The following is a 26,482-nucleotide window of genomic DNA, read 5'->3' as shown; positions in this document are numbered from 1 at the left end:
GCTTGGGGTCATTGTCCATTTGGAAGACCCATTTGCGACCAAGCTTTAACTTCCTGACTGATGTCTTAAGATGTTGCTTCAATATATCCACCTAATTTTCCTCCTCGTGATGTCATCTATTTTGTGAAGTGCACCAGTCCCTCCTGCAGCAAAGCACCCCCACAACATGATGCTGCCACCGCCGTGCTTCACGGTTGGGATGGTGTTTTTTGGCTTGCAAGCCTCCCCCTTTTTCCTCCAAACATAACAATGGTCATTATTTCCAAACAGTTCCAATTTTATTTCATCAGACCAGAGGACATTTCTCCAAAAAGTACAAACTTTGTCCCCATGTGCAGTTGCAAACCATAGTCTGGCTTTTTATGGCGGTTTTGGAGCAGTGGCTTCTTCCTTGCTGAGCGGCCTTTGAGGTTATGTCAATATAGCTAGCTACATTTTCAGATACTACACATTTCTAATTTTGACAAAGTATTTTTATTTCAGCTAGTTAACGTTAGCTGGCTGGCTGGCTGGCTGGCTGGCTGGCTGGCTAGCTAACATTACGTGTATGATCTTATTATTCGAATCTCAGACCCATTTGCTTGACTAGTTATAGCCTAATGTTAGCTAGCTAACATTGAACCTGGTTGGTTAGCTACCTGCAGATTCATGCAGAGTAGTAACGTCATGAACTGGGATTATGGTTAATTGTTTACTTAGCTAGCTAGCTACATGTCTTAACAAAAGACTCTCGTCTGAGTGCCACTTCATATAATGTTTACATACCCTACATTACTCATCTCATATATACTGTACTCTATACCATCTACTGCATCTTGCCATCTTGATGTAATGTATCACTAGCCACTTTAAACAATGCCACTTTTATATGTTTACATACCCTACATTACTCATCTCATATGTATATACTGTACTCTATACCAGCCACTGCATCTTGCCTATGCCGTTCTATACTATCACTTATTCATATATTTTTTCAATGTACATATTCTTATTCATTCTTTTACACTTGTGTGTTTAAGGCAATTGTTGTGAAATTGTTAGGTTAGATTACTCGTTGGATATTACTGCATTGTCGGAACTAGAAGGACAAGCATTTCGCTACACTCGCATTAACATCTGCTAACCATGTGTATGCGACAAATACAGTTTGATTTGATTTGAGCGCAGAATAACTGATGAATTTACGAACGCTCAACACAAGTTTAATAAGGCCGGTGTCAGTAATCATCGGCAAAAAGGCATAATTAAGTTGTCAGCAGCACAGTTACTGTCACCAACTCTCTAAATAACATGAAAACAGCCTAACCTGCTCTGCTAGGGATTTACGAACGCCCTGAGTGCACTCTGAGCGCACTCTTGCACTCCAGATTTGAATTTACAAACACACCCTAGATCTACAACTTTCGAACATAAAGATCAGTGACCTCGTATTTTTCCGTGTTCCCGGTTGTCTTGAAAGTGCTATAAAACTCATGGTAGGCTACACTTCTTCAGCTCATATCTGTGTGAAGCCAGATACAGTGCTCTTGTCTGCATTAAAACCTAAAATTGATCCATGTTGGATGTGACAGCAGAGGCACACTGTCGACCACAACCCCTGACTTTGAAAAGCTCCAACGCCACATGTATCAAGCACACCCATCTCACCCATGTCGGTGAGCCATTATGTCAGACTAATTTGCAATTGACTGCCATAGCCCCAAATATTTAAAAAAGTAAACATTTGCTGTTAATTTTTTTTTCTTCACATGGTTGGGGTCGAGAGGGTGAATAAGTTGAGCAATTAACAGTCGTATCATGGAGCTTTTCTGACTCTGGGGATGTAGATAATGGGCATCATTGCCAATATCCGGATGTATCCCTTTAAAACAAAAATATCACAAACAATTTTCTATTGCTGGATAGACAACTTTGATATTTTTGTTTTAAAGCGATTCTTCAGGATTTTGTCAACGAGGCACTTTATCTACTTCCCCAGAGTCAGGTAAACTCATGAATACCATGTTGATGGTTCTGTGTCCAGTATGCACAAGCCTGCTATACTGCTATACTCATAGACTTCCAGTAAGCATCTGTCACTGGTTCCAAAGGTTGCATGTTCGAATCCAGTTATAGGACGTTTTAAAGGGATACTTCAGACATTCCCATTCAAGTTGACATTCAACAGTGGGTGGACCGTTGGCCATCTTTCTGGTAGTAATTGGAAGTTAAAGTTTCAATTCAATTTAAATGTTAATGGTGTGCCCGCTAAATTGCAGGGGTCTGAAGGTATAGGTCCATTCTATGAATTATGTTCTGTGATTGAAATGACACCCACCATGTATTGAAGAGGATACTGTGTCTCAACCATGACTGGCACAGCACAAACACTTCAGATTATATAAAATAGAGTCTAAGCTACAACAAGCTTTAAAAATTACATAGTTGTTTGGTAAGCTTTCAAATTATATCAAGCTCAACCGCTTGTCTTTTTTTCAGCTCAAAAATGTGTCAACTTTCTGACCACTTCCACCATGGGCAAATATGTATGAACGGTTTGTTTCATATCAAAAGGAGTGCAGTCAGAAAATGATTGAAATCACGTTAATGAATTTAACAACATTTGTCAATGAAGCATGTCAAGTTTGCCTTAAAATTCCACTGAGAGAGAGAGAGAGAGAGAGAGAGAGGGGGGAGAGAGAGGGAGAGAGAGAGAGAGAGAGAGAGAGAGAGAGAGAGAGAGAGAGAGAGAGAGAGAGAGAGAGAGAGAGAGAGAGAGATAGATATGACTGGCGGTGCGGCAGTGAGTGTTCTTTCGCGCCTCTGCCAGGCCGGTTCCTGTGCGCTGCGCTCGGGCGTCAGATTTCCCCGGCACTAAACTCCAGCAGTCGCTGTCCACGGTACCTGCTGCTACATTCTTCAGTGACCACCGTGGAATTCTGAGATTTTATTTATTGATTTTTTTCCTGGGCTGTTTTAAAAAAGTGCACTGAATATGCAGGTATTCTGAATATTGGAGTAGCGTAAGAAGCGGTGAAAATGAAGTCTTTTCTCAATGCCTTAAAAAAGGAAGGTAGGTCTATCACCTTTACGAGTCTGTGTGCAAGTTTTATTTGCGTTTGTCTCATAATTAGATGGGATTCTCTTCCTTCGCTGCTGCGCGTTCACTTTCAACTTTCTCAGGCGATATTTGTTTATCCCTGCGTGGCACACTTTCAATAATTTCCTCTGCTCCAGTAAGTTATTCTACATATACTACATTTTTGAATGTGACGAATATAGCTAGGTATTTGCGTTGTCGTCCTGATTTAAACTAGCAGCACCTATACAATTATGTTTTTTTTTTTTTTACATGTGTCGTTCTTTTTAGGATAGAGGTTATTTAACATGTAGGATAAATTATAGGTTATGTCATAGATTTAACGTTGGCACGCATTTGAGTGGTTTCCAAATAAATGTGTTATGATTCAGTCTTCTACAAAAGGTATTTATAGTCAGTCTCCTTCACCAATCAACTACTGTATGTAGATTATAGCCAGCGAGAAGACACATAGTGTATCTATCGTTCTCCTGGTCCACGGGGGAGAAAACACACCCACCAAAATGAGTGGATGATACACGTCACCAAAACGGCTCTGCCGGGTGCATTATGGATCCATCTGCCTGTGTGTGAAAACAGTTGGTTCCTTAACCCTTTACTTCCACCTGACATGCTATTTCTGAATGAGATATGCTCAAACTGGATCTATGAGAACTGCATTTGTTTTGTTTTCTTTCAAAGCTTGGTATAGTTTCATTGGTTTCACTATATTCAGTCAAATCCCTTGGTTGCAAGACACCAGAGCTGGTCACTCATCGCCCTTTGACCTTTGTTCTCTTAGTATTATGGAGCAGCAGTAAATGATATAGATCACACTGATTGCTTTCCTCTCTTATATAAGACATCTCTGGATGTTTTGTCATCCTCTTTTCCTTGGTTCTCCATTCCTATAGAGGGAATCTGTGCTTATTACATTCCACAATTGAGAGCACAATTAAGAGCTGAGTGTGTGCATGTGTGTGTGTGTGCATGCACATGACTGCATACTTGCATGTATGTCTGACTGTCAGTTCTGGGTCAAACTATGGCAAATACTTGCAAGGACTTTATTTAGTTTGCCCAGTACAATAGAACCAATCAAAGGATGGGGGAAGTTTGAACTCCATGCTGCCTGGCAAGTAGGAGCGTTGGGCCAGTAACCGAAAGGTTGCTGGATTGAATCCCCAAGCTGACAAGGTAAAAAATCTGTTGTTCTGCCCCTAAACTAGGCAGATAACCCACTATTCCCAGTGCGCTGATGACACATTTCAGTTGAATGCATTCAGTTTTACAACTGACTAGCTATCCCCTTTTCCTTTCCTTTCCTTTCCTTTCCTTTCCTTTCCTTTCCTTTCCTTTCCTTTCCTTTCATTTCCTTTCATTTCCTTTCCTTACATCCAGTGCACCTCAGTTGTGCTAGGCATTGGCCTTTTAGTTGTTCCAAAGGTCACAATCAAAACGTTTGGTGAGGATACCTTCAGCCACCATGGCTCTGGCCTTTGGAACAGCCTGCCGAAGGATCTGAGGACCTCAGAAACTGTATCATTTAAAAAAAAAGATCTTAAGACACATTCGTAGCCTTGCTTAAGGTGCTTTTAGTCGTAATATCATTTTTTTTTATCCCATTTTATATATCCTATTTATTTGTATTTATTTTAATGCATTCGTCTCTCATATCCACTGTTATTTTATTTTATTTGTTTAACTATTTGAATATCTCTTTTAGAAAATGTAGTGTTTTATTTGTGTCACGCCTGCTCCCGCTCCCCTCCCTGGTGCTCAAAGGAACCAGGCTTCCCAGCATTATGCACTCCTGCCACCATCACTAAGCACACCTGCCTTCCCCCATCACACCTGCCTTCCCCCATCAAGTGTATTATTGGATTCAGATGGACTCAATCACCTGTTTATTACCTCCCCTATATTTGTCAGTTCCCCATCTCTGTTCCCCGCTGCTGTGTTAATTGTCGTTTGTAGTTGTATACCCGAGTGCTGACGCTGCTCCTGTCTTGTTCCCTTTCTGTTCCGTCTTAAATGTTGACTCCCTTTACCTGCTTCTCATCTCCGGTGCCAGTCCTTACAGAATGCAGAAGCCATCATACAAAGCATGCTGACGTTCCAGTTGGCGGTGACTTCGGGTCCAGGGCCGACACCGATGGAACCGGGGGTGCCTAAGCCACCTAAGCCAGCCCTAGCTGGCTCGAGGGGTTTCTTGCCCCGGTTGGCTCGGAAGTCGCCTATCCCACGTCAGGCCTCAGCCGGATCGCCAAGCTGTCACACCTCAACCGGGTTATCAGGCTCCCACGCATCAGCCGGTTCGCCAGGCTCCCACACCTCAGCCGGTTCGCCAGGCTCCCACGCCCCTGCCGGTTAGCCAGGCTCCCACGCCTCAGCCGGTTTGCCAGGCTCCCACGCCCCTGCCGGTTCGCCAGGCTCCCACGCCCCTGCCGGTTAGTCAGGCTCCCACGCCTCAGCCGGTTTGCCAGGCTCCCACGCCCCTGCCGGTTCGCCAGGCTCCCACGCCCCTGCCGGTTAGCCAGGCTCCCACGCCTCAGCCGGTTTTCCAGTCTCCCACGCCCCTGCCGGTTCGCCAGGCTCCCACGCCCCTGCTGGTTAGCCAGGCTCCCACGCCTCAGCCGGTTTGCCAGGCTCCCACGCCTCAGCCGGTTTGCCAGGCTCCCACGCCCCTGCCGGTTTGCCAGGCTCCCACGCCTCAGCCGGTTCACCAGGCTCCCACGCCTCAGCTGGTTTCGCCAGGCTCCCATGCCCCTGCCGGTTTGTCGGGACTCTACGCCCTGCCAGTTTGTCCATTATCCGTGCCTTGGTCATCCCGTCAGGCTCGCCCAGGTGGGATGCCGGGTGGCGCCCTTAGGGGGGGTTCTGTCACGACTGCTCCCGCTCTCACGCATTACGCACTCCTTCCACCATCAGTACACACACCTGCCTTTCCCCGTTACGCGCATCAGGGTATTATTGGACCTCACCTGGACTCAATGTTTATTACCTCCCCTATATCTTTGTCAGTTCCCCATCTCTGTTCCTCCGCCGCTGCATTAATTGTCATTTGTCGTTGTATACCTGTGTGCTGATGCTGTTCCTGTCTTGTTCCCTGTCTGTTCTGCATTAAATGTTGACTCCCCGTACCTGCTTCTCATCTCCTGCGTCTGTCCTTACAATTTGTCTTGATTTAGGTGTATTCATAGCCTCTGTGTGTAACGCAGTGATGTCAGTGACGCCAAGCATGTTCAGGATCCTCCCACACATGAGGATACTGTGTTCATTCCCCACACAAAAGCTGTGCACTCTTATGGTTTACTGTAAGTGTTTGGAATGTGGTTTGTTAATGTTGGGGGTGTGGTTAGATAGCAATGTGGTCCAGGTTGTGGTCAAAGATTGTGGTTGTGGTCAGGGTATATACTCTTGTGGTGAAGTGTTACTTCAAGTGTGATTGTGGTCAGGGTATGTGTTAGTGATTAAACAGGATGTGGTTTGTAATGCAGTGTGGGCCTGGTTGAGGTTGAGTTAGAATTGATCAGGTTGATGGTTATTGTTAGGTAGCGTGAAGGTGTATTAAGATGGCTCCAGTCTCTGCTAAAGCCAAAAGCTTGGCTGGCACATTCTCTCTCTCTCTCTCTCTCTCTCTCTCTCTCTCTCTCTCTCTCTCTCTCTCTCTCTCTCTCTCTCTCTCTCTCTCTCTCTCTCTCTCTCTCTCTCTCTCTCTCTCTCTCTCTCTCTCTCTCTCTCTCTCTCTCTCTCTCTCTCTCTCTCTCTCTCTCTCTCTCTCTCTCTCTCTCTCTCTCTCTCTCTCTCTCTCTCTCTCTCTCTCTCTCTCTCTCTCTCTCTCTCTCTCTCTCTCAAACACACACACTTCCTCAGGTGTGCATATCAAATCCCGCAGTGTGTGTGAAATGCATGTGGTTCTAGTCCAGTGCACTCAATCAAAGGCTGCTTCATATCTCCTATATAAACACACACACACACACACACACACACACACACACACACACACACACACACACCAGCCTCTAATGGGCAGAAGAGCTGCCAGCACCTTAGCATGTTAGCTCATTAGCCATTAGTGTCTCTCTTCATCTCTACGCCCTGGTGAAGGAGAGAGAAAGTGATGTGATGGCAAAACGGTCTAGGACTTTGTCACTGACACAGACAGTGGTGTATTGAAACCCTCTTAGATGAGGCTAGGGCTAAGGGAGGGCTTTTAGCACTATAGGCTAGGCTAACCTGTGGCTAGCTGTACTGTAGATACTAGCATTTAATCCCTGTAAGACACTTAGCCACCGTGATCAAAATCTTAACATCCAATCTACTACTGTAATTCTACGTTTAACAACAAATGCTAATGCTAGCTCTATTGTTGATCACCTTCTCACATTGAAAGCGTTGTTGGGTCTTTGGTGCAACTGCTCCTTCCTCCACTGCTTTAATTGCGAATGGAGACGAGAGTGCCGCAGTTGCACGCTTGTCAGTGTGATATAATGCTGAAAATCCACTGGGAAATAAGCATGGCCCTCCATTATGGTTCAATCACACCATTGCTGGTGGGGCAGAGGAGCTCAGCTGTACTCAGTGCAATAATAATAATCATCATACTGAGATCATAATGACTTGGATGTTTATGAGAGGGCCAGACAGGACTATTGAATAATGCAGAGCAGACATCCCCCAGGCAAGTGTGTGTGTGTGTGTGTGTGTGTGTGTGTGTGTGTGTGTGTGTGTGTGTGTGTGTGTGTGTGTGTGTGTGTGTGTGTGTGTGTGTGTGTGTGTGTGTGTGTGTGTGTGTGTGTGTGTGTGTGTGTGTGCGTGCATGCAAGTGTGTAAGGGATAGATGGTTGCCTTTGGGAAAAAAATAGATCTTGATTGATTCCCATCAAGAAAATCAATCAGACACATCGCCGTACAAGTAGTGATTGATATTCTGTGTTCGTGTGTCTGCGTGCGTAAGTACGAACATGCTTGCGTGTGTGAGTAAAATCTCAGGGCAATAAATTAATTATTCAAGGTTATCTCTTGGAGTGCTCTCCATTTCATTCTCTACCTACCTGTCAGGTAGGCTAGTCCCATATCAGTAGATGTGAAGGAAAGGTAGGAGTGCTACTCTGTTCCTCACGTGTCTCTCCACCACAAAGTCTAGCTCTCTAAGACATATGATCATGAACAGAGAGTGAAATGGCTCATAAGACACAGACAACTATTTGCAAGGGTCAGGTAGAAATGGTTTATTAGATAATCAATGAGTGTCCCTATCTCTTGCTCTTTCTTTCTCTCTCTCATACCCAGTGCCTTTCCACGAGGTCCCGGAATACTCCAAGCGGCGTCGGGCACTCCCCCCTACCAGCAGCAGCGGCAGCTCCCTGGCGACCCCCCGGGTCCTGCTGCGCTCCAACAGTGACAACAACCTCACGGTGAGCCAAGGGCCCCCCCAGGACTGGTCCCAGCCCCAGGGACCCCCCCAGCACCACAGACCCCAACACGGAGGGGTCGGACCCCCCACCTCCACCTCCCACCATATCCTCTCTCCACAGCTGCTCCAGCAGATGCAGGGGAACCCCAATGGCACTGTGAGCACTATGGGCCAGGGGTCCCGCAGTACCAGCGTGGGGGTGGTCCCCCGGAGTCAGTCCCCGTCCCTCAACCGGCTGGGAGAGGAGGCCCGCAGGCCGCACCCGCAGACACATGTACAGACACAGCAGACGCAGCACAGACAGCCCAGGTCAGTAGGAGGAGAAGCAGCAGAAACACAGACATGTAGGCACACACACACGTATGCGTATGTACATGTGTGTGGCTGTATGTTTGTGTGTGTGTTTGCACTGCGGATTAGACGCTGAAGGCTTTATATTGCTGGTGACTTAACCTTTCTGATCTCCCCATCCCGGATCCGGGTTCGTGAATACAGACTCAAGCTCATTACCATAACGCAACGTTAACTATTCATGAAAATCGCAAATGAAATGAAATAAATATGCTAGCTCTCAAGCTTAGCCTTTTGTTAACAACACTGTCATCTCAGATTTTCAAAATATGCTTCTCAACCATTGCAAAACAATCATTTGTGTAACAGTATTGATGGCTAACGTAGCATTTAGCATTAGCATTCAGCTGGCAACATTTACACAAAAAAACAGAAAAGCATTCAAAAAAATCATTTACCTTTGAAGAACTTCAGATGTTTTCATTGAGGAGACTCTCAGATAGCAAATGTTCAGTTTTTCCTGAAAGATTATTTGTTTAGGACAAATCGCTCCGTTTTCTGCGTCACGTTTAGCTATGAAAAAACCCCTGTATCCAGGATTGTGTAAATCTATCAGCAAGCTCATTAGCATAACACAACGTTAACTATTTATGAAAATCGCAAATGAAATGAAATAAATATGCCATCTCTCAAGCTTAGCCTTTTGTAAACAACACTGTCATCTCAGATTTTCAAAATATGCTTCTCAACCATAGGAAAACAATCATTTGTGTAAAAGTAGCTAGCTAGAGTTAGCATTTCGCGTTAGCATTTAGCGTTAGCATTAGCGTTAGCATCCAGCACGCAACATTAACAAAAACATAAAAGCCTTCAAATAAAATCATTTACCTTTGAAGAACTTCTGATGTTTTCAATGAGGATACTCTCAGTTAGATAGCAGATGCTCAGTTTTTCCAAAAAGATTCCTTGTGTATTAGAAATAGCTCCGTTTTATACATCACATTTGGCTACCAAAAAAAATCCATAAATTCAGTCCTCAAAACGCAAACTTTTTTCCAAATTAACTCCATAATATCGACTGAAAACATGGCAAACGTTGTTTAGAATCAATCCTCAAGGTGTTTTTCACATATCTCTTCATTGATACATCGTTCTTGGACACATGCTTTCTCCCCTGAATCAAATGGTAAAGTAGAAGCAGCTGGCAATTGCGCACCGAATTCGACGCAGGACACCAGGCGGACACTTGGAAAATGTAGTCTCTTATGGTCAATCTTCCAATGATATGCCTACAAATACGTCACAATGCTGCTAAGACCTTGGGCGAACGACAGAAAGTGTAGGCTCATTCGTTGCGCAATCACAGCCATATAAGGAGAGAATGGAAAACAGAGCTTCAGAAATTCTGCTAATTCCTGGGTGATGCATCATCTTGGTTTCGCCTGTAGAATGAGTTCTGGGGCACTTACAGACAAAATCTTTGCAGATTCTGAAACTTCAGAGTGTTTTCTTTCCAAAACTGTCAAGAATATGCATAGTCGAGCATCTTTTCGTGACAAAATATCGCGCTTAAAACGGGAACGTTTTTTATCCAAAAATGAAATAGCGCCCCTAGAGCTCTAACAGGTTAAGAGCTTGACAAAGAGAAACAACGGGCGAGAGGGGGGAATATTTATTTAATTATTTTATTAGGCAAGTCAGTTAAGCACAAATTCTTATTTACAATGACAGCCTACTGCGGCCAAACCCGGACGACACTGTGCAAATTGTGCGCCAGCATATCGGGCTCCCAATCACGGCCGGTTGTGATACAGCCTGGAATCGAACCAGAGTCTGTAGTGACGCCTCTAGCACCGAGATGCAGTACCTTAGACCACTGCGCAACTCGGGGAGCCCAAGATCGGGAGGCGAGAAGGCATGCTGAGTGATGGAAAACAAGGGAAAGCGAAAAGGGAATGAGGGGATAAGTGTGTCTTTTGCCCTGACATGATGACAGTCATGTCATTTTCCTATTTCGGATGTTTAACACTGCAACTCAGGATGGATTGGATATTGGAGTTTCACTTTATCTCCATCCTCCCCTCCAAATCCTTCCCAATCCCATGTCCATCTTGCCTCTGGTCCTCTCCACTTCTTCATCTCCTTCAATCCCTTCTCCTTCCATCCATCAGCCTTTCCCTCTTTATTAATTCCCTCTTACCGCTCGTTCCACCATACTCTCCTCTCCGCTCTCAGTCCATCCTCTACCTCCATTTCCCCCTTAAGGCGTCAACATGTTTCAGTTCAGCTGACGCCTAGCCAAACTGAACGACTGTGCTCAAGTACTCTCTTAAAACTTGTTATGGCTAGGAGTCCCTCAAAAGGACACCCCCCCCCATTCAGCTGAAAAGGTGGCGCGGGAAATTCAAAAAATATTTTTTAGAAATATTTAACTTTCACACATTAACAAGTCCAATACAGCAAATGAAAGTTAAACATCTTGTTAATCTACCCATCGTGTCAAATTTTTAAAATGTTTTACAGCAAAAACACAACACATATTTATGTTAGATCACCACCAAATCCAAAAACACACACAGCCATTTTTCACAGCCAAAGATAGTCACAAAAGCAGAAATATAGATAAAATGAATCACTAACCTTTGATTATCTCCATCAGATGGCACTCATAGGACATCATGCTATACATGTATTGTGTGTTTTGTTTGATTATGTGCATATATATATATATAAAACAAATCTCAGTTTACATTGGCACGTTACGTGCAGTAATGTTTTGATTCCAAATCATCCGGTGATTTTGCCGTAATACTCACAATAAACATTGATAAAAGATGCAACCGCTGTGTCAGATTTCAAAAAAACTTTACGGAAAAACGCTCAGAACCCAAATTAGCCAAAGAAATAGCCACCATTTTGGCGTCAACAGAAGCTATAAAAAACACTATAAATATTCACCCACCTTTGAATATCTTCATCAGAAAGAATATCTTCACCACTCAGTAAAAGAGCTCCTATGAGCTCATCCTTTATAGTAGAATCATACAACCAGAATCTAAAGACGGTAACATCTTGTGGAAGCCCTAGGAAGTGCATGCACATCCATATCTAACATGGACTTCAAATGGCACTGTTTTGAAAATCGAGTTCTCACTTCCTGTTTGGATTTCTTCTCAGGTTTTTGTCTGCCATATGAGTTCTGTTATACTCATAGACACAATTCAAACAGTTTTAGAAACTTCAGAGTGTTTTCTATCCACCAGTAATAATAATATGCATATATTCCCATCTGGGACAGAGTAGAAGGCAGTTAGGTTTGGGCACGCAATTAATCCAAAGTGAAAATGCTGCCCCCTATCTCTAAAAGGCCTTAGATCAAAAAACAAGATAAAAGCGTCAATAGGACTGTTTGTCAATTTTGAGATGCCGTAGCAAGTATACAGTTCCGAACTCTACCAAACTGTTTCAGATGGGAAGCATGCCTTTCTTCTGTCCTCTGCCCACTCCCTCCCATCCCATTTTTTTCAGCAACTTCCTCCCTCGCTTCTCTTCTCCCTCTCCTCTCTCCTTTTGTTAACCCTTCTCTATCTTTCCGTCCATCCATCCTCTCAGCTCTATTTTTTTTCCCTTTCCCTCTCTCCTCTGACTTTTTTGCTCTAGAAAGAAGACTCAAGGCATAGCTGAATCAGAAACTATGGCGACGGATCCTCGTCCTATAGCCTGAGTTGTGCCTAATTGACATACTCTCCAGAGAGTCTAGACAAATCAAATCAGATTCCCTCTCTCCTGCAAGGATATTCTTAACCAAGACTTTCCAATACAGAAATACAATGTGGACTAAAAGATAAAATAAGATCAGTATTTGACTCTGGAAGTCTTGCTTAGTATAGTGAGTGTTTTAACCTTACCTGAAACCTGAAGATGCATTTTAGCTGCCGAAGCTAATGCTTTGGGCAATAGCTTGGGCTTGGAAGGCTAAGGTAGTCTTCAGCCACCGAAATGACCCAGATTCGTTTCTACAATCAATTGGGACAAAAAAAGAAGCAGCCAACTCTGTTGAACATAACCAACAATGATTTAATCAGGTTAGATTGTATTTTGAGTGGACGATCCCTTTATACTGAAAATCAGCCTGAGCATCGTCTGAGAGAGGACGTGTCAAGGCAAGTCTCTCTCTCTCTCTCTCTCTCCTCTCTCTCTCTCTCTCTGAGGGCATCATTGATTAACAGAGTGAACTTACACAGGAGGTTTTAGTCAACACTGGGTATTGTCTAATTAACATATTTTCAATGCCACTCCACTAATTGCCAAGACACAGCAGGGAATGTGGCCAATCATCTGGAAGAAACGCTCCTTTGTTTTTCTCCTCTTTTCCCCGTCCTTCCCCATTGTTGTCACTGATCAAGGGAGATCAATGGAATTGGTCAAAGCGATAGGATGGACTCCTCTTGGACCATAATTCTTTAAAGGGGTTGAGCTATGTAGCGTTTAGAACTGATGCCATTTGTAAGTCTTTGCATTTGATCGGTACATTCTTTCTTTCTATTTATGGTATGGAAAGTCATGCCCCCTATTTTATTTTATACAACCCTGGTATAAGGCGACCCACTTACCTTCTCTCTCTCTCTCTCTCTCTCTCTTCCTTCCTCTCTCTCTCTCTCTCTCTCTCTCTCTCTCTTCCTCTCGCTCTCTTCCTCTCGCTCTCTTCCTCTCGCTCTCTCTCTCGCTCTCTTTCTCTCTCTCTCCCTCTGACAATCACTCTTATTCTATCCCACTTTCTCTCTGTATGGCTGTGCTTGAATACTTACCACGGTGCTGTTGCTGGGGATTACCACCAAGTGGAGCTCCAATACAATACTACAACAGATCAACCTAGACACCAGTGAATACACAACATTAGGTCCATCTCAGTAGTGTAGTAAACTTGTGATTTCATCTGTAGTTGGTCTCAAGCAAATGTATCTCAGAAAGGTAAGGACGGACTCTTTCTCTCTCCCCTGTGTTGGGATGTCTGTCTGTTTGTGTTGTGAGTGAACCCAGTGTCCTCTTTTCCCTACCCAGAGGACACTGCAGGGATCAGCCATACTTTATGTGGGACAGCTTCCATCCTGCCCCATTTACAAGCTCCATGAATCAGGCACTTCCGTTACCCCTCGCTCCCCTCTTGGTTCTGTGAAGGACAGCGGTGTAACTTAAGAGTTTACAATATATACTGTGTATACTGTAATACTCTGCCAAATGTGGCATGTGCTAACATGCACTCCTCCTCCGTCCACCTCCTCTGTCTCTCCTATCTCCTCTTCTCTCTCACCCTCTCTCCCATATCCCCTCCTCTCTTCCCTCCTTCCCTCCTCTCTGTCCCATCCTCAGCCCCAGTGGTAATGTGGAGGTGGTGGTGCAGCGGAGGAAGCTGTACAGTGCTGTGCCAGGGAGGCACTTTGTGGTGGTCCACGCCTACCGGCCACAGGCCGAGGGAGAGATCCCCCTCTACAAGAACGACAGGGTCAAAGGTGAGACATTAGGGAGTGTTAAGGAGAGAACATACAGATATAAATGTATTACGCTTAACACTGCTCTACCGCTGGAAACATTTGTGACACAGGTGGAAATTGGCTGTGTATATAGCTACATCTGGTGCATCATTTGTTGAGCATGTCGTCCCTGAGAAATAAACTGATAGAGAGCAATAATAATGGCGGCTTTTTGTAAGCAACAACTCCACTATGGCTTGTTGGCCAAAGTTTATGGGGGGTTTAGAGGGTTTTCTGGATAAGCACAGAAAATAAGTTCTATGGTAAACACAGGCTTAGCAGATCTTATTCGTTGTGTTCTATGAGATCATCTTCATCTGCAGAAGTATTTGTGTATTTAAAACAAGCACATAAACCACATAAAGGCTTTGCAATTCTTAAAGGTAATGTTAACTGGCTCATACAACAAAACGTATAAGATCTCATAAGCCTGTGTCAACCTCATACCTTATTTTCAGCGATTATCCCAAAACCCCATTCTTTCCCCATTCATAGGAATGGCTGAACGAACCAGAGGTATTTAATTTCTGTTTTTTAGGACTATAAGCTGGCGAGCTCTATAAACACAGGCACCATGCGATCCGCAAGTGACATTTACTACAGTACATGTGCTGTGTATAATGATTCGCTCTCTTTCTCTCACCACACTCCCCCTCCCCTCGCTCCAGTTCTGAGCATCGGAGAGGGGGGCTTCTGGGAAGGCAGTGCCCGGGGCCAGGTGGGCTGGTTTCCTGCGGAGTGCGTGGAGGAGATTCCTGCCAAGCCCAGCGAGGAGAGGATGCGTAAGTCATTAAGCATGCTGACCCAGATATTTGGGAATAGGAGAGTGGTTGGGGATCTCTGAGGAGGAGGAGGGAAGATTTCTGCTCCATGGATCCCACTGGTGGCATCCTAGGGCACTGAGACTCACTTTTCCACCCAGGAGATGGGCTCAGCACTGGGACTATTTAGTGTGTACAGATCCAAAATAATTGGATTGGTGTGATGTGGAAGAATATGGAGGCAAGTCCCCTAAGCCCAATTAACACAATAGGTGGAGCCGTCAGCATTTGACTGCCTACCAAAGGTGTGGAGGGGCTAGGGGATCTTTCCAGACCTGACAAGAGAGAAAGAGGTAGAGAGAGAGTAGAGACGGAGGAGGGAGGGGGTTCAATGGAGGGTAAGGCCTGATCCCCCACATTCCTTCTCTCCCCTCTCCTCCCCCTCCTCTCCTCTCAAGCCACACTGTCAGATGTCAGACATGTGGGGCTTTAACGGTGATGTGTATTCATGGATGCAAAGGGAAGCCAGGCTTCCCCAAAATAAAAATGTGCATAATTTATCTCTCTGTCTTTCATAATTTTCCTTCAATTTGCAAGAGGCTGAATGTATCTCACTGGAGAAAGCATCCGAGCGAGCTAAACAGCATCCTTCTGTCCGGTCAAAAAGACTATGACATTGTGGCCGTCCGTAGCATTGAATGCAAGGGAAGCTAGCGAGCATTTGGCCTCCTTTTATATATTTTTTTAAATATAACAATAGCCAATCAGCGTTGAGCTAAACTGAGTGAGCTCAACTGGGAATGGTCCTGGTGCACCAAAACAAAGTGTCAAGGGAAACCAGTTTGGATGTGGCTTCACACCAACTACATCACATCAAAAGCAATACGTAATTTATAAAAAAAAAACTGGAATTGTTGTATCTCATTGTGTTTTTGTCCTCCGGTGGCTAGCTAGCTAGCTATAATCATCCCTTTCTTAAATTAACCATGGAAGATAGGAATTAGATTTACTTGATTCTCCGTACTGGTCAATGATTATAACGGCAATTCTGATCCAACAGTATATGCATACAGTGTGGCGCTGGCCTGAGAGGAGGGAAGTTCAATGTAGCTAGCTAGATGTAATAGGCTAGCGTTAACTTGCTAGCCTAGCGCATCAAAATCAAATCAAATTGTGTTTGTCACATGCGCCGAACACTTACTTACAAGCGCTTAACCAACAATGCAGTTTTAAGACAAAAATACCTCAAAAAAGTAAATAAATAAAAGTAACAAATAATTAAGGAGCGGCAGTAAAATATAAAATAACCATAGCGAGGCTATATACAGAGGGTACCGGTACAGAGTCAATGTGTGGGGGCTCCGCATTGCCCATGAAAGGAAGTTAGGATTGCAAGCGAGCATTTTAGCCAGGTAGCCTAGGACAACAAAAAATGTAAGTGTGTGCTGTATGACAGGGAGGAAGATGTCCTTGGCGTTTCTCTACAAGTAGGATGAGTCAACATGTTTTTTCTACTTGCACGCACGGACACACACACAAATCATGGACAGCCACATCATATTTAGCTTACGTTGATTGGACTAAATTGTTTTTGGTATCTTTTAGTTGTCACTTCGTTAGATCAAGCACAGGTGATTTGATGAGGAAGTTAAAATGGTGTTGGAATAGTCAAGGCAGCTCCTGTTTACTTTTCGACTTGCTGTGGTAACTCTCTGTGGTTCTAAATCAATGGTTGTTTAGTGGTCTGAACATTTTGGAAAAATTAACTTGCTGGACCATGCTGTAGGTCAAGTAAGTAATATGCTATGTTGCTCTCCGATTTTGTGATGAAACAAATGTGCGATTGAATTTATTCTGCCACTGTCTTCTTATTGTCTCGGCCTTAGGCCTATATACCACGGTAGCAAGGCATATGAACCAGTGGAGGCTGCTGCAGGGAGGACGGCTCATAATAATGGCTGGAATGGAGTCAATGGAATGGTATCAACCTCATGGAAACCACATGTTTGATGTGTTTAATACCATTCCATTGACTCCATTCCAGCCATTATTATGAGCCGTCCTCCCTGCAGCAGCCTCCACTGGTATAAACAAACAATTTATAGAGCAAATAGTGCAATTAACATGACAAACAGGTTGTAATATGGCTTTTTTTTCCCTGACTTGGCTTCCCCAGTGATTTTACCCATGCACTGCTACTGGGCTTTGAGCTAGTATGTTACTGTGTGCGTGTTCTCTGCTGTGTCATCAAAGGCCCTTGGATATCTTTGTACAGTATGATCTGCCTCATGACCTTTAAAGCAAGGGGTCTTCTGGGTATTATACGCTGGCACAAGTGTGACATCACTCTTGTATGTTATGGTTGTCATCCTATTGCTGATAACCATAATAATTTCTGGAAGCTTGGGTTCCTTCCCATTCCCATGCGTTTGGTCAATAACCACATTAGCCATCAATCTCTGTGATAGATCAGTTATTGTGTTGCTAGCCATAGTTCGGTAAACATAACAGAAATCATTGCTCTGTTTTGTGCTACCCATAGCACTGGAATGGTAGCAAAGGATCACTAACAGTCCAATTCCAATTTTCAGGGGCTCCTGAGTGGCGCATGGGTCCAAGGCACTGCATCTTAGTGTAAGAGGCAGTCCCTGGTTCAAATCCAGGCTATATCACATCTGGCTGTGTTTGGGAGTCCCATAATGTGGTGTGCAATAGGCCCAGTGTTGCCGGGGGTAGGCTGTCATTGTAAATAAGAATTTGTTCTCAACTGACTTGCCTAGTTAAATAAAGGTTCAATTAAAAAATCATTCAGACTCAGTGTTGGTTTAAATGTACTAGGTGAAGTAATGTCAAGGCAGGCAGTGAGTTGTGTTAGCCTCAGTCTCTGGTACATGTGAACAGGCCCGGTCTCTCTCTTCTCTCTGGTAGGCTAAGCGCTGCGCTGAGGTGTGTTCTGATGTCCTCTGGGCTGCAGGGGAATTAACACATCACGCTCCAACCCCTTCTCTTTCAACTGGCCCATTTATTCTCTCTATGCCCACTCTCCCTCACTTTCTGTCATCTCACTCGCTCTCTGTCGATGTCAATATTCCTCTGTTTTCTTTTATTTGTTCTGTCTCTCTCTCAATTAAATTATATTATATGATGCTTTGTTGGCATAATTGCATAATACAAAATGCATTATGTCTTAACCTTCCATGCTCCTTCTCTCTGACTCTCTCCATTAAAATAACATAACATTGATCAGAAATCCAGTGTAGACATTGTTAATGTTGTAAATGACAATTGTAGCTGGAAATGGCAGATTCTTTATGGAAAATCTACATAGGCGTACAGAGGCCCATTACCAGCAACCATCACTCCTGTGTTCCAATGGCACGTTGTGTTAGCTAATCCAAGTTTATCATTTAAAAGGCTTGTTGATCATTAGAAAACCCTTTTGCAATTATCTTAGCACAGCTGAAACTGTTTTACTGACTAAAAAAGCAAAACATCAGTCTCAACGTCAACAGTGAAGAGGCGACTCCGGGATGCTGGCCTTCTAGGCAGAGTTCCTCTGTCCAGAGTCTGTGTTATTTTGCACATCTTAATGAACAGAGCAAAGTACAAAGTGATCCTTGATGAAAACCTGCTCCAGATCACTCAGGACCTCAAACGAAGGTTCACCTTCCACAACAACCCTAAGCACACAGCCAAGAAAACGCAGGAGTGGCTTCTGAATTTCCTTGAGTGGCCCAGCCAGAGCTCGGACTTGAACTAGATCAAACATCTCTGGAAAAATAGCTGTGCAGCAACGCTCGCCATCCAACCTGACAGAGCTTGATAGGATCTGCAGAGAAGAATGGAATAAACTCCACAAATACAGGTGTGCCAAGCTTGTAGGGTCATACCCAAGAAGACTTGAGGCTGTAATCGCTGCCGAAGGTTTTTCAACAAAGTATTGAGTAAAGCGCCTGAATACTTATGTAAATGTGATATTTCCAATATTTTTTTATATGTAATAAATTTGGAAACATTTCTAAAAACCTATTTTTGATTTGTTGTTATGTGTTATTGTGTGTAGATTTAATCAATTTTAGAATAAGGCTGTAACGTAAGAACATTTGGAAAAATTCAAGGGGTCTGAATAGTTACCGAAGGCACTGTATATTGTACCAGTCAAAAGTTTGGACACACCTACTCATTCAAGGGTTTTTCTTTATTTTTACTATTTTCTACATTGTAAAATAATAGTGAAGACATCAAAACTATGAAATAACAAATATGGAATCATTTAGTAAACAAAATTGTTTTAAAAAATTGAAATATATTTTATATTTGAGATGCTTCAAAGTATCCACCCATTGCCTTGATGAGAGCTTTGCACACTCTTGGCATTCTCACAACCAGATTCATGAGGTAGACATTTGGAATGCACAATTAACAGGTGTGCCTTGTTAAAAGTACATTTTTGGAATTTCTTTCCTTCTTAATGTGTTTGAGCCAATCAGTTGTGCTGTGACAAGGTAGGGGTGGTATACAGAAGATATCCCTATTTGGTAAAAGACTATGTCCATATTATGGCAAAAACAGCTCAACTAAGCAAAGAGAAACGACAGCCTATCATTACTTTAAGACATGAAGGTCAGCCAAGGTCAGCCAAGTGCTATGATGAAACTGGCTCTCATGAGGACGCTGCAGAGAGTAAGTTCAATAGAGTTGACTGCACCTCAGAAATTGCAGCCAAAATATATTTAGATTTGTTTAACACTTTTTTGGTTACTACATGATTCTAAATATGTGATATTATTCTACAATATAGAGTAGGTGTGTCCAAACTTTTGACTGTTACTGTATATATATTGGCAGATGGGGCGCAGCATGCCCCCTTTTTCCTGTCTGGCTGTTCTCACCCCTTCCCTGCGACACGCCTTTTGAACCAGCCCTGGAGCTCTTGGCAGAGAGAACTCGTTTCACACATTTCCAGATCAGAAGTACCTTAGGGCTGCCCCCAAAATGCCTGACAGAAAAGGGGAACACAGTATGGAAATAGCTAGTACAAACCCTTGCAGGGGCAGTCTCATCATTCATTGCGAATGCATGGATAGCAGGACATGAAAGTGTGAAGATTGAGTCTGATTGTCTACCTTACCTACATGTACTACATGTACTTACTTAGTAGTATTTTTAAAGGGGACAGTTTTTATATTGGCAAATCAGTAAGTGCCCAGCTTAAAATTCTAGGGAGAGAGAATCTTTTTGTAATGTTGCTCTTAATGTTCCCTAACTTTTTCCATTAGTTAGAGGAAAATTCAATCTATGTTAGCAAAAACCTTCTAAGAATCTTTTTAGCATGTTTTGGTGTTAAAGTTAGGAGAACATTCCCTTTATGTCAAGCATAAATGATCTAGAACGTGGTTACAAGGTTCTCAGAATATACAACAATGTTCTAGACATGTTTTATGGGATGTTGCAAGAGTATTCATGTGTCCAACTTTCTGTGTGTTAGGAGAATATCTCATCGACGTCCCACCAAACCTACACAGAACATGGTTGCCATGTTCACACAACATAAGATATTAATGTCTAGATGTGTTTCATGGGAATGTTGCAAGAACATTCATATGTCCAGTTTGCTGATGCTTAGGAGAATATTCAAAAAATGTCCCACCATACATACACAGAACATCAATCAATCAAATGTATTTATAAAGCCCTTCTCACATCAGCTGATGTCACAAAGTGCTGTACAGAAACTCAGCCTAAAACCCCAAACAGCAAGCAATGCCGGTGTAGAAGTACGGTGGCTAGGAAAAACTCCCTAGAAAGGCCAGAACCTAGGAAGAAACCTAGAGAGGAACCAGGCTATGAGTGGTGGCCAGTCCTCTTCTGGCTGTGCCAGGTGGAGATTATGACAGAACATGGCCAAGATATTCAAATGTTCAAAGATAATAATAATCACAGTGGTTGTCCTGGGTGCAACAGGTCAGCACCTCAGGAGTAAATGTCAGTTGGCTTTTCATAGCCTATCATTCAGAGTATCTCTACCGCTCCTGCTGTCTCTAGAGAGTTGAAAACAGCAGGTCTGGGACAGGTAGCACGTCTGGTGAATAGGTCAGGGTTCCATAGCCGCAGGCAGAACGGTTCAAACTGGAGCAGCAGTACAACCAGGTGGATTGAGGACAGTAAAGAGTCATCGGGCCAGGTAGTCCTGAGGCATGGTCTTAGGGCTCAGGTCCTCCTCCGAAAGAAAGAAAGAAAGACAGAAACAAAGAAAGAAAGGAAGAGAATTAGAGAAAGCATACTTAAATTCACACAGGACACCGGATAAGACAGGATAAATACTCCAGATATAACAGACTGACCCTAGCCCCCCGACACATAAACTACTGCACTATAAATACTGGAAGCTGAGACAGGAGGGGTCGAGAGACACTGTGTCCCCATCCGACGATACACTCGGACAGGGCCAAACAGGCAGGATATAACCCCACCTACTTTGCCAAAGTACTGCCCCCACACCACTAGAGGGATATCTTCAACCACAACTTACCATCCCGCACAGCAAACCCAAGGTGGGGCGCCAACCCAAACAGGAAGATCACATCAGTGACTCAACCCACTCAAGTGACGCACCCCTTCTAGGGATGGCATGGAAGAGCACCAGTAATCCAGTGACCCAGCCCCTGTAATAAGATTTGAGGCAGAGAATCCTAGTTGAAAGAGGGAAACTGGCCAGGCAGAGACAGCAAGGGCAATTCGTTGCTACAGTGCCTTTCCGTTCACCTTCACACTCCTGGGCCAGACTACACTCAATCATAGGACCTAATGAAGAGATGAGTCTTCAATAAACTTAAAGGTTGAGACTGAGTCTGCGTCTCTCACATGGATGGGCAGACCATTCCATAAAAATGGAGCTCTATAGGAGAAAGCCCTGCCTCCAGCTGTTTGCTTAGAAATTCTATGGACAGTAAGGAGGCCTGCGTCTTGTGACCGTAGCGTACGTGTAGGTATGTACAGCAGGACCAAATCAGAAAGATAGGTAGGTGCAAGCCCATGTAATGCTTTGTAGGTTAGTAGTAAAACCTTGAAATCATCCCTTGCCTTGACAGGAAGCAGGTGTAGAGATGCAAGCACTAGAATAATATGATCACATTCTTTGGTTCTAGTCAAGATTCTAGCAGCCGTGTTTAGCACTAACTGAAGTTTATTCAGTGCTTTATCCAAATAGCTAGAAAGTAGAGCATTGCAGTAGACTAACCTAAAAGTGACAAAAGCATGGATACATTTTTCTGCATCATTTTTGAACAGAAAGTTTCTGATTTTTGCAATGTTACGTAGATGGAAAAAAGCTGTCCTTGAAACAGTCTTGATATATTTGTCAAAAGAGAGATCAGGGTCCAGAGTAATGCCGAGGTCCTTCCCAGTTTTATTTGAGACGACTATATAACCATCAAGATTAATTGTCAGAATCAACAGAAGACTCTTTGTTTCTTGGGACCTAGAACTAGCATCTCTGTTTAAAATTAGAACATTTGCAGCCATCCACTTCCTTATGTCTGAAACACAGGCTTCCAGGGAGGGCAACTTTGGGGCTTCAGCATTGTTTCATTGAAATGTACAGCTGTGTGTCGTCCGCATAGCAGTGAAAGTTAGCATTATGTTTCCGAATGACATCACCAAGAGGTAAAATATATAGTGAAAACAATAAACAATAGTGGTCCTAAAACAGAGCCTTGAGGAACACGAAAATTGACAGTTGATTTGTCAGAGGACAAACCATCCACAGAGACAAACTGATATCTTTCCGACAGATAAGATCTAAACCAGGCCAGAACTTGTCCGTGTAGACTAATTTGGGTTTCCAATCTCTCTTTCGTATACATTGATTGTCTTCAGGAAGGCAGTGAGTTGCCGCGCAACAGCTTTTTCAAATAAAAATTGAGAGGAATGGGAGATTCGATATAGGCCAATTTATTTTTAAATATTTTCTGGGTCAAGGTTTGTCTTTTTCAAGAGAGGCTTTATTACTGCCACTTTTAGAGAGTTTGGTACACATCCGGTGGATAGAGAGACGTTTATTATGTTCAACATAGGAAGCAGCCAAGCACAGGAAGCAGCTCTTTCAGTAGTTTAGTTGGAATAGGGTCCAGTATGCAGCTTGAAGGTTAAGTGGCCATGATTATTTTCATCAATGTGTCAAGAGGTATAGTATTAAAAAACTTGAGTCTCTCCCTTGATCCTAGGTCCTGGCAGAGTTGTGCAGACTCAGGACAACTGAGCTTTGGAGGAATATGCAGAATTAAAGAGGAGTCCGTAATTTGCTTTCCATTGATCATGATCTTTTCCTCAAAGAAGTTCCTGATTTTATCACTGCTGAAGTGAATGCCATCCTCTCTTGGGGAATGTTGCTTTTTAATTAGCCTTGCGACAGTATCAAAAATACATTTTGGATTGTTCTTATTTTCCTCAATTAAGTTGGAATAGGATGATCGAGAAGCAGTGAGGGCTCTTCGATACTGCACGGTACTGTCTTTCCAAGCTAGTCAGATGACTTCCAGTTTGGTGTAGCGCCATTTCCGTTCCAATTTCCTGGATGCTTGCTTCAGAGCTCGGGTATTTTCTGTATACCATGTTTCTTATGACCAATGTTTTTTAGGGGTGTGACTGCATCTAGGGTATTGTGCAAGGTTAAATTGAGTTCCTCAGTTAGGTGGTTAACTGATTTTTGTACTTTGACGTCCTTGGGTAGGTGGAGGGAGTCTGGAAGGGCATCTAGGAATCTTTGGGTTGTCCGAGAATTTATAGCATGACTTTTGATGATCCTTGGTTGGGGTCTGAGCATATTATTTGTTGCGATTGCAAACGTAATAAAATGGTGGTCCGGTAGTCCATAATTATGAGTAAAAACATTAAGATCCAAAACATTTATTCCACGGGACAAAACTAGGTCCAGCGTATGACTGTGGCAGTGAGTAGGTCCGGAGACATGTTGGACAAAACCCACCAAGTCAATGATGGCTCCGAAGGCTTTTTAAGGACTTTTCCATGTGAATATTAAAGTCACCAAATATTTGAATATTATCTGCCATGACTAGAAGGTCCGATAGGAATTCAGGGAACTCAGTGAGGAACGCTGTATATGGCCCAGGAGGCCTGTAAACAGTAGCTATAAAAAGTGATTGAGTAGGCTGCATAGATTTCATGACGAGAAGCTCAAAATATGAAAACGTCATTTTTGTTTTGTAAATTGAAATTTGCTATCGTAAATGTCAGCAACCCCTCCGCCTTTACGGGATGCGCGGGGGATATGGTCACTAGTGTAACCAGGAGGTGAGGCCTCATTTAACACAGTAAATTCATCAGGCTTAAGCCATGTTTCAGTCAGGCCAATCACATCAAGATTATGATCAGTGATTAGTTAATTGACTATAACTGCCTTGGAAGTGAAGGATCTAACATTAAGTAGCCCTATTTTGAGATGTGAGATATCACAATCTCTTTCAAAAATGGCAGGAATGGAGGAGGTCTTTATTCCAGTGAGATTGCTGGCGAACACCGCCATGTTTAGTTTTGCCCAACCTAGATCAAGGCACAGACACAGTCTCAATGGGGATAGCTGAGCTGACTACACTGACAGTGCTAATGGCAGGCTCCACTAAGCTGGCAGGCTGGCTAATATGGTTGACATATTCTCAGAACATAAGATATTTATGTTCTAGACACGTTTCATGGAAACGTTGCAATAACATTCATTTGTATTTGTATTTCTTATGGATCCCCATTAGCTGCTGCCAAGGCAGCTGCTACTCTTCCTGAGGTCCAGCAAAATTAAGGCAGTTTATACAATTTTTAAAACATTACAATATATTCAGACTTCACAACACACTGTGTGCCTTCAGGCCCTACTCCACCACTACCACATATCTACAGTACAAAATCCATGTGTACGTGTGTGTATAGTGCATATGTTATCGTGTGTGTGTATGCATGTGTCTGTGCCTTTTTGTTTGTGTTGCTTTACAGTCCCCACTGTTCCATAAAGTGTATTTTTATCTGTTTTATAAATCAAATTTTACTGCTTGCATTAGTTACTTGATGTGGAATAGAGTTCCATGTAGTCATGGCTCTATGTAGTACTGTGTGCCTCCCATAGTCTGTTCTGTACTTGGGGACTGTGAAGAGACCTCTTGTGGCATGTCTTGTGGGTGTATGCATGGGTGTCTGAGCTGTGTGCCAGTAGTTCAAACAGACAGCTCGGTGTATTCAACATAAATACTAGTGGTGATGAAGTCAATCTTTCCTCCACTTTGAGCCAGGAGAGATTGACATGCATATTATTAGTATTCGCTCGCTTTGTACATCCAAGGACTAGTCGTGCAGTCCAGTTCTGAGCCAATTTTCCTAAGTCCCTTTATGTGGCACCTGACCACACGACTGAACAGTAATCCAAGTGAGACAAAACTAGGGCCTGTAGGACCTGCCTTGTTGATAGTGCTGTTTTTTTGTAGGGGGTAGATCAGCTTTAATATTGCAGATAGAGAGTAGCTTCCATCAATGTAATTGTCTGCATCACTTCCAATTGATAGTGCTAGTGCTGTTAAGAAGGTAGGGCAGCGATTTGTTATGGACATACTTCTTCCCATCTTAGCTATTGTTTTGAGCATGACAGTTTACAATCCAGGGTTACTCCAAGCAGTTTAGTCACCTCAACTTCGCTCAATTTCCACATTATTTATTACAAGATTTAGTTGAGGTTTAGGGTTTAGTGAATGATTTGTCCCAAATGCAATGCTTTTCGTTTTAGAAACATTTAGGACTAACTTATTCCTTTCCACCCACTCTGAAACTAATTTCAGTCACTGTAGTAGCTGACATCTATAGTGTCAGCTACTGCTTCGAGGCAAGCAACACTGAAACATGCATGAGAGCACCAGCTGTCCCGGAGGACTGTGTGACCATGCTCTCCGTGGCCGAGCGACACCTTTAAACAGGTTAACATTCACAAGGCCGCAGGGCCAGACGGATTATCAGGACGCATATTCAGACCATGCGCAAACTCAGACCGTACTCAGACCATCACTTACATTTTCAAACTCTACCTGACGCAGCCTGTAAAGCCTACATGTTGTAAGTCCCTGTTCCCAAGAACGCCAAGGTAACCTTTCTAAATGACATCTGTAGCCATGAAATTCTTTGAAAGGCTGGTCATAGCTCACATCAACACCATCAGCCCAGACACCCTGGACCCACTCCAATTCACATACCACCCAAACAAATCCACATAATTTATATTGCATTACACACTGCTTTCGCTCACCTGGACAAGAGGAACACCTATGTGAGAATGCTGTTTATTGATTATAGCTCACCGTTCAACACCATAGTGCCCTCCAAGCTCAACACTAAGTTAAGGACCCTGGGACTGAGTACCTCCATC

The 26,482-nt window shown here is 43.4% G+C and overlaps 1 protein-coding gene across 1 annotated transcript in view; it reads left to right on the top strand.

The window, feature by feature from the left end:
- LOC110506082 (SH3 and multiple ankyrin repeat domains protein 2-like) overlaps positions 1-26,482 on the top strand; it is a 182,180-nt gene that overhangs the window by 77,043 nt on the left and 78,655 nt on the right. Inside the window, exons 11-13 of the mRNA XM_090223390.1 lie at positions 8,357-8,789; positions 14,148-14,281; positions 14,971-15,084. Of these exons, the coding sequence (XP_090079516.1) occupies positions 8,357-8,789; positions 14,148-14,281; positions 14,971-15,084 (681 nt within the window). The remainder of the gene's footprint in view (positions 1-8,356; positions 8,790-14,147; positions 14,282-14,970; positions 15,085-26,482) is intronic.

This window comes from Oncorhynchus mykiss, chromosome 26 (genome assembly GCF_057628025.1).
Source record: "Oncorhynchus mykiss isolate SJ-2025 chromosome 26, ASM5762802v1, whole genome shotgun sequence".
Taxonomy (NCBI): domain Eukaryota; kingdom Metazoa; phylum Chordata; class Actinopteri; order Salmoniformes; family Salmonidae; genus Oncorhynchus; species Oncorhynchus mykiss.
This window is presented reverse-complemented; position numbering and strand designations above follow the sequence as displayed.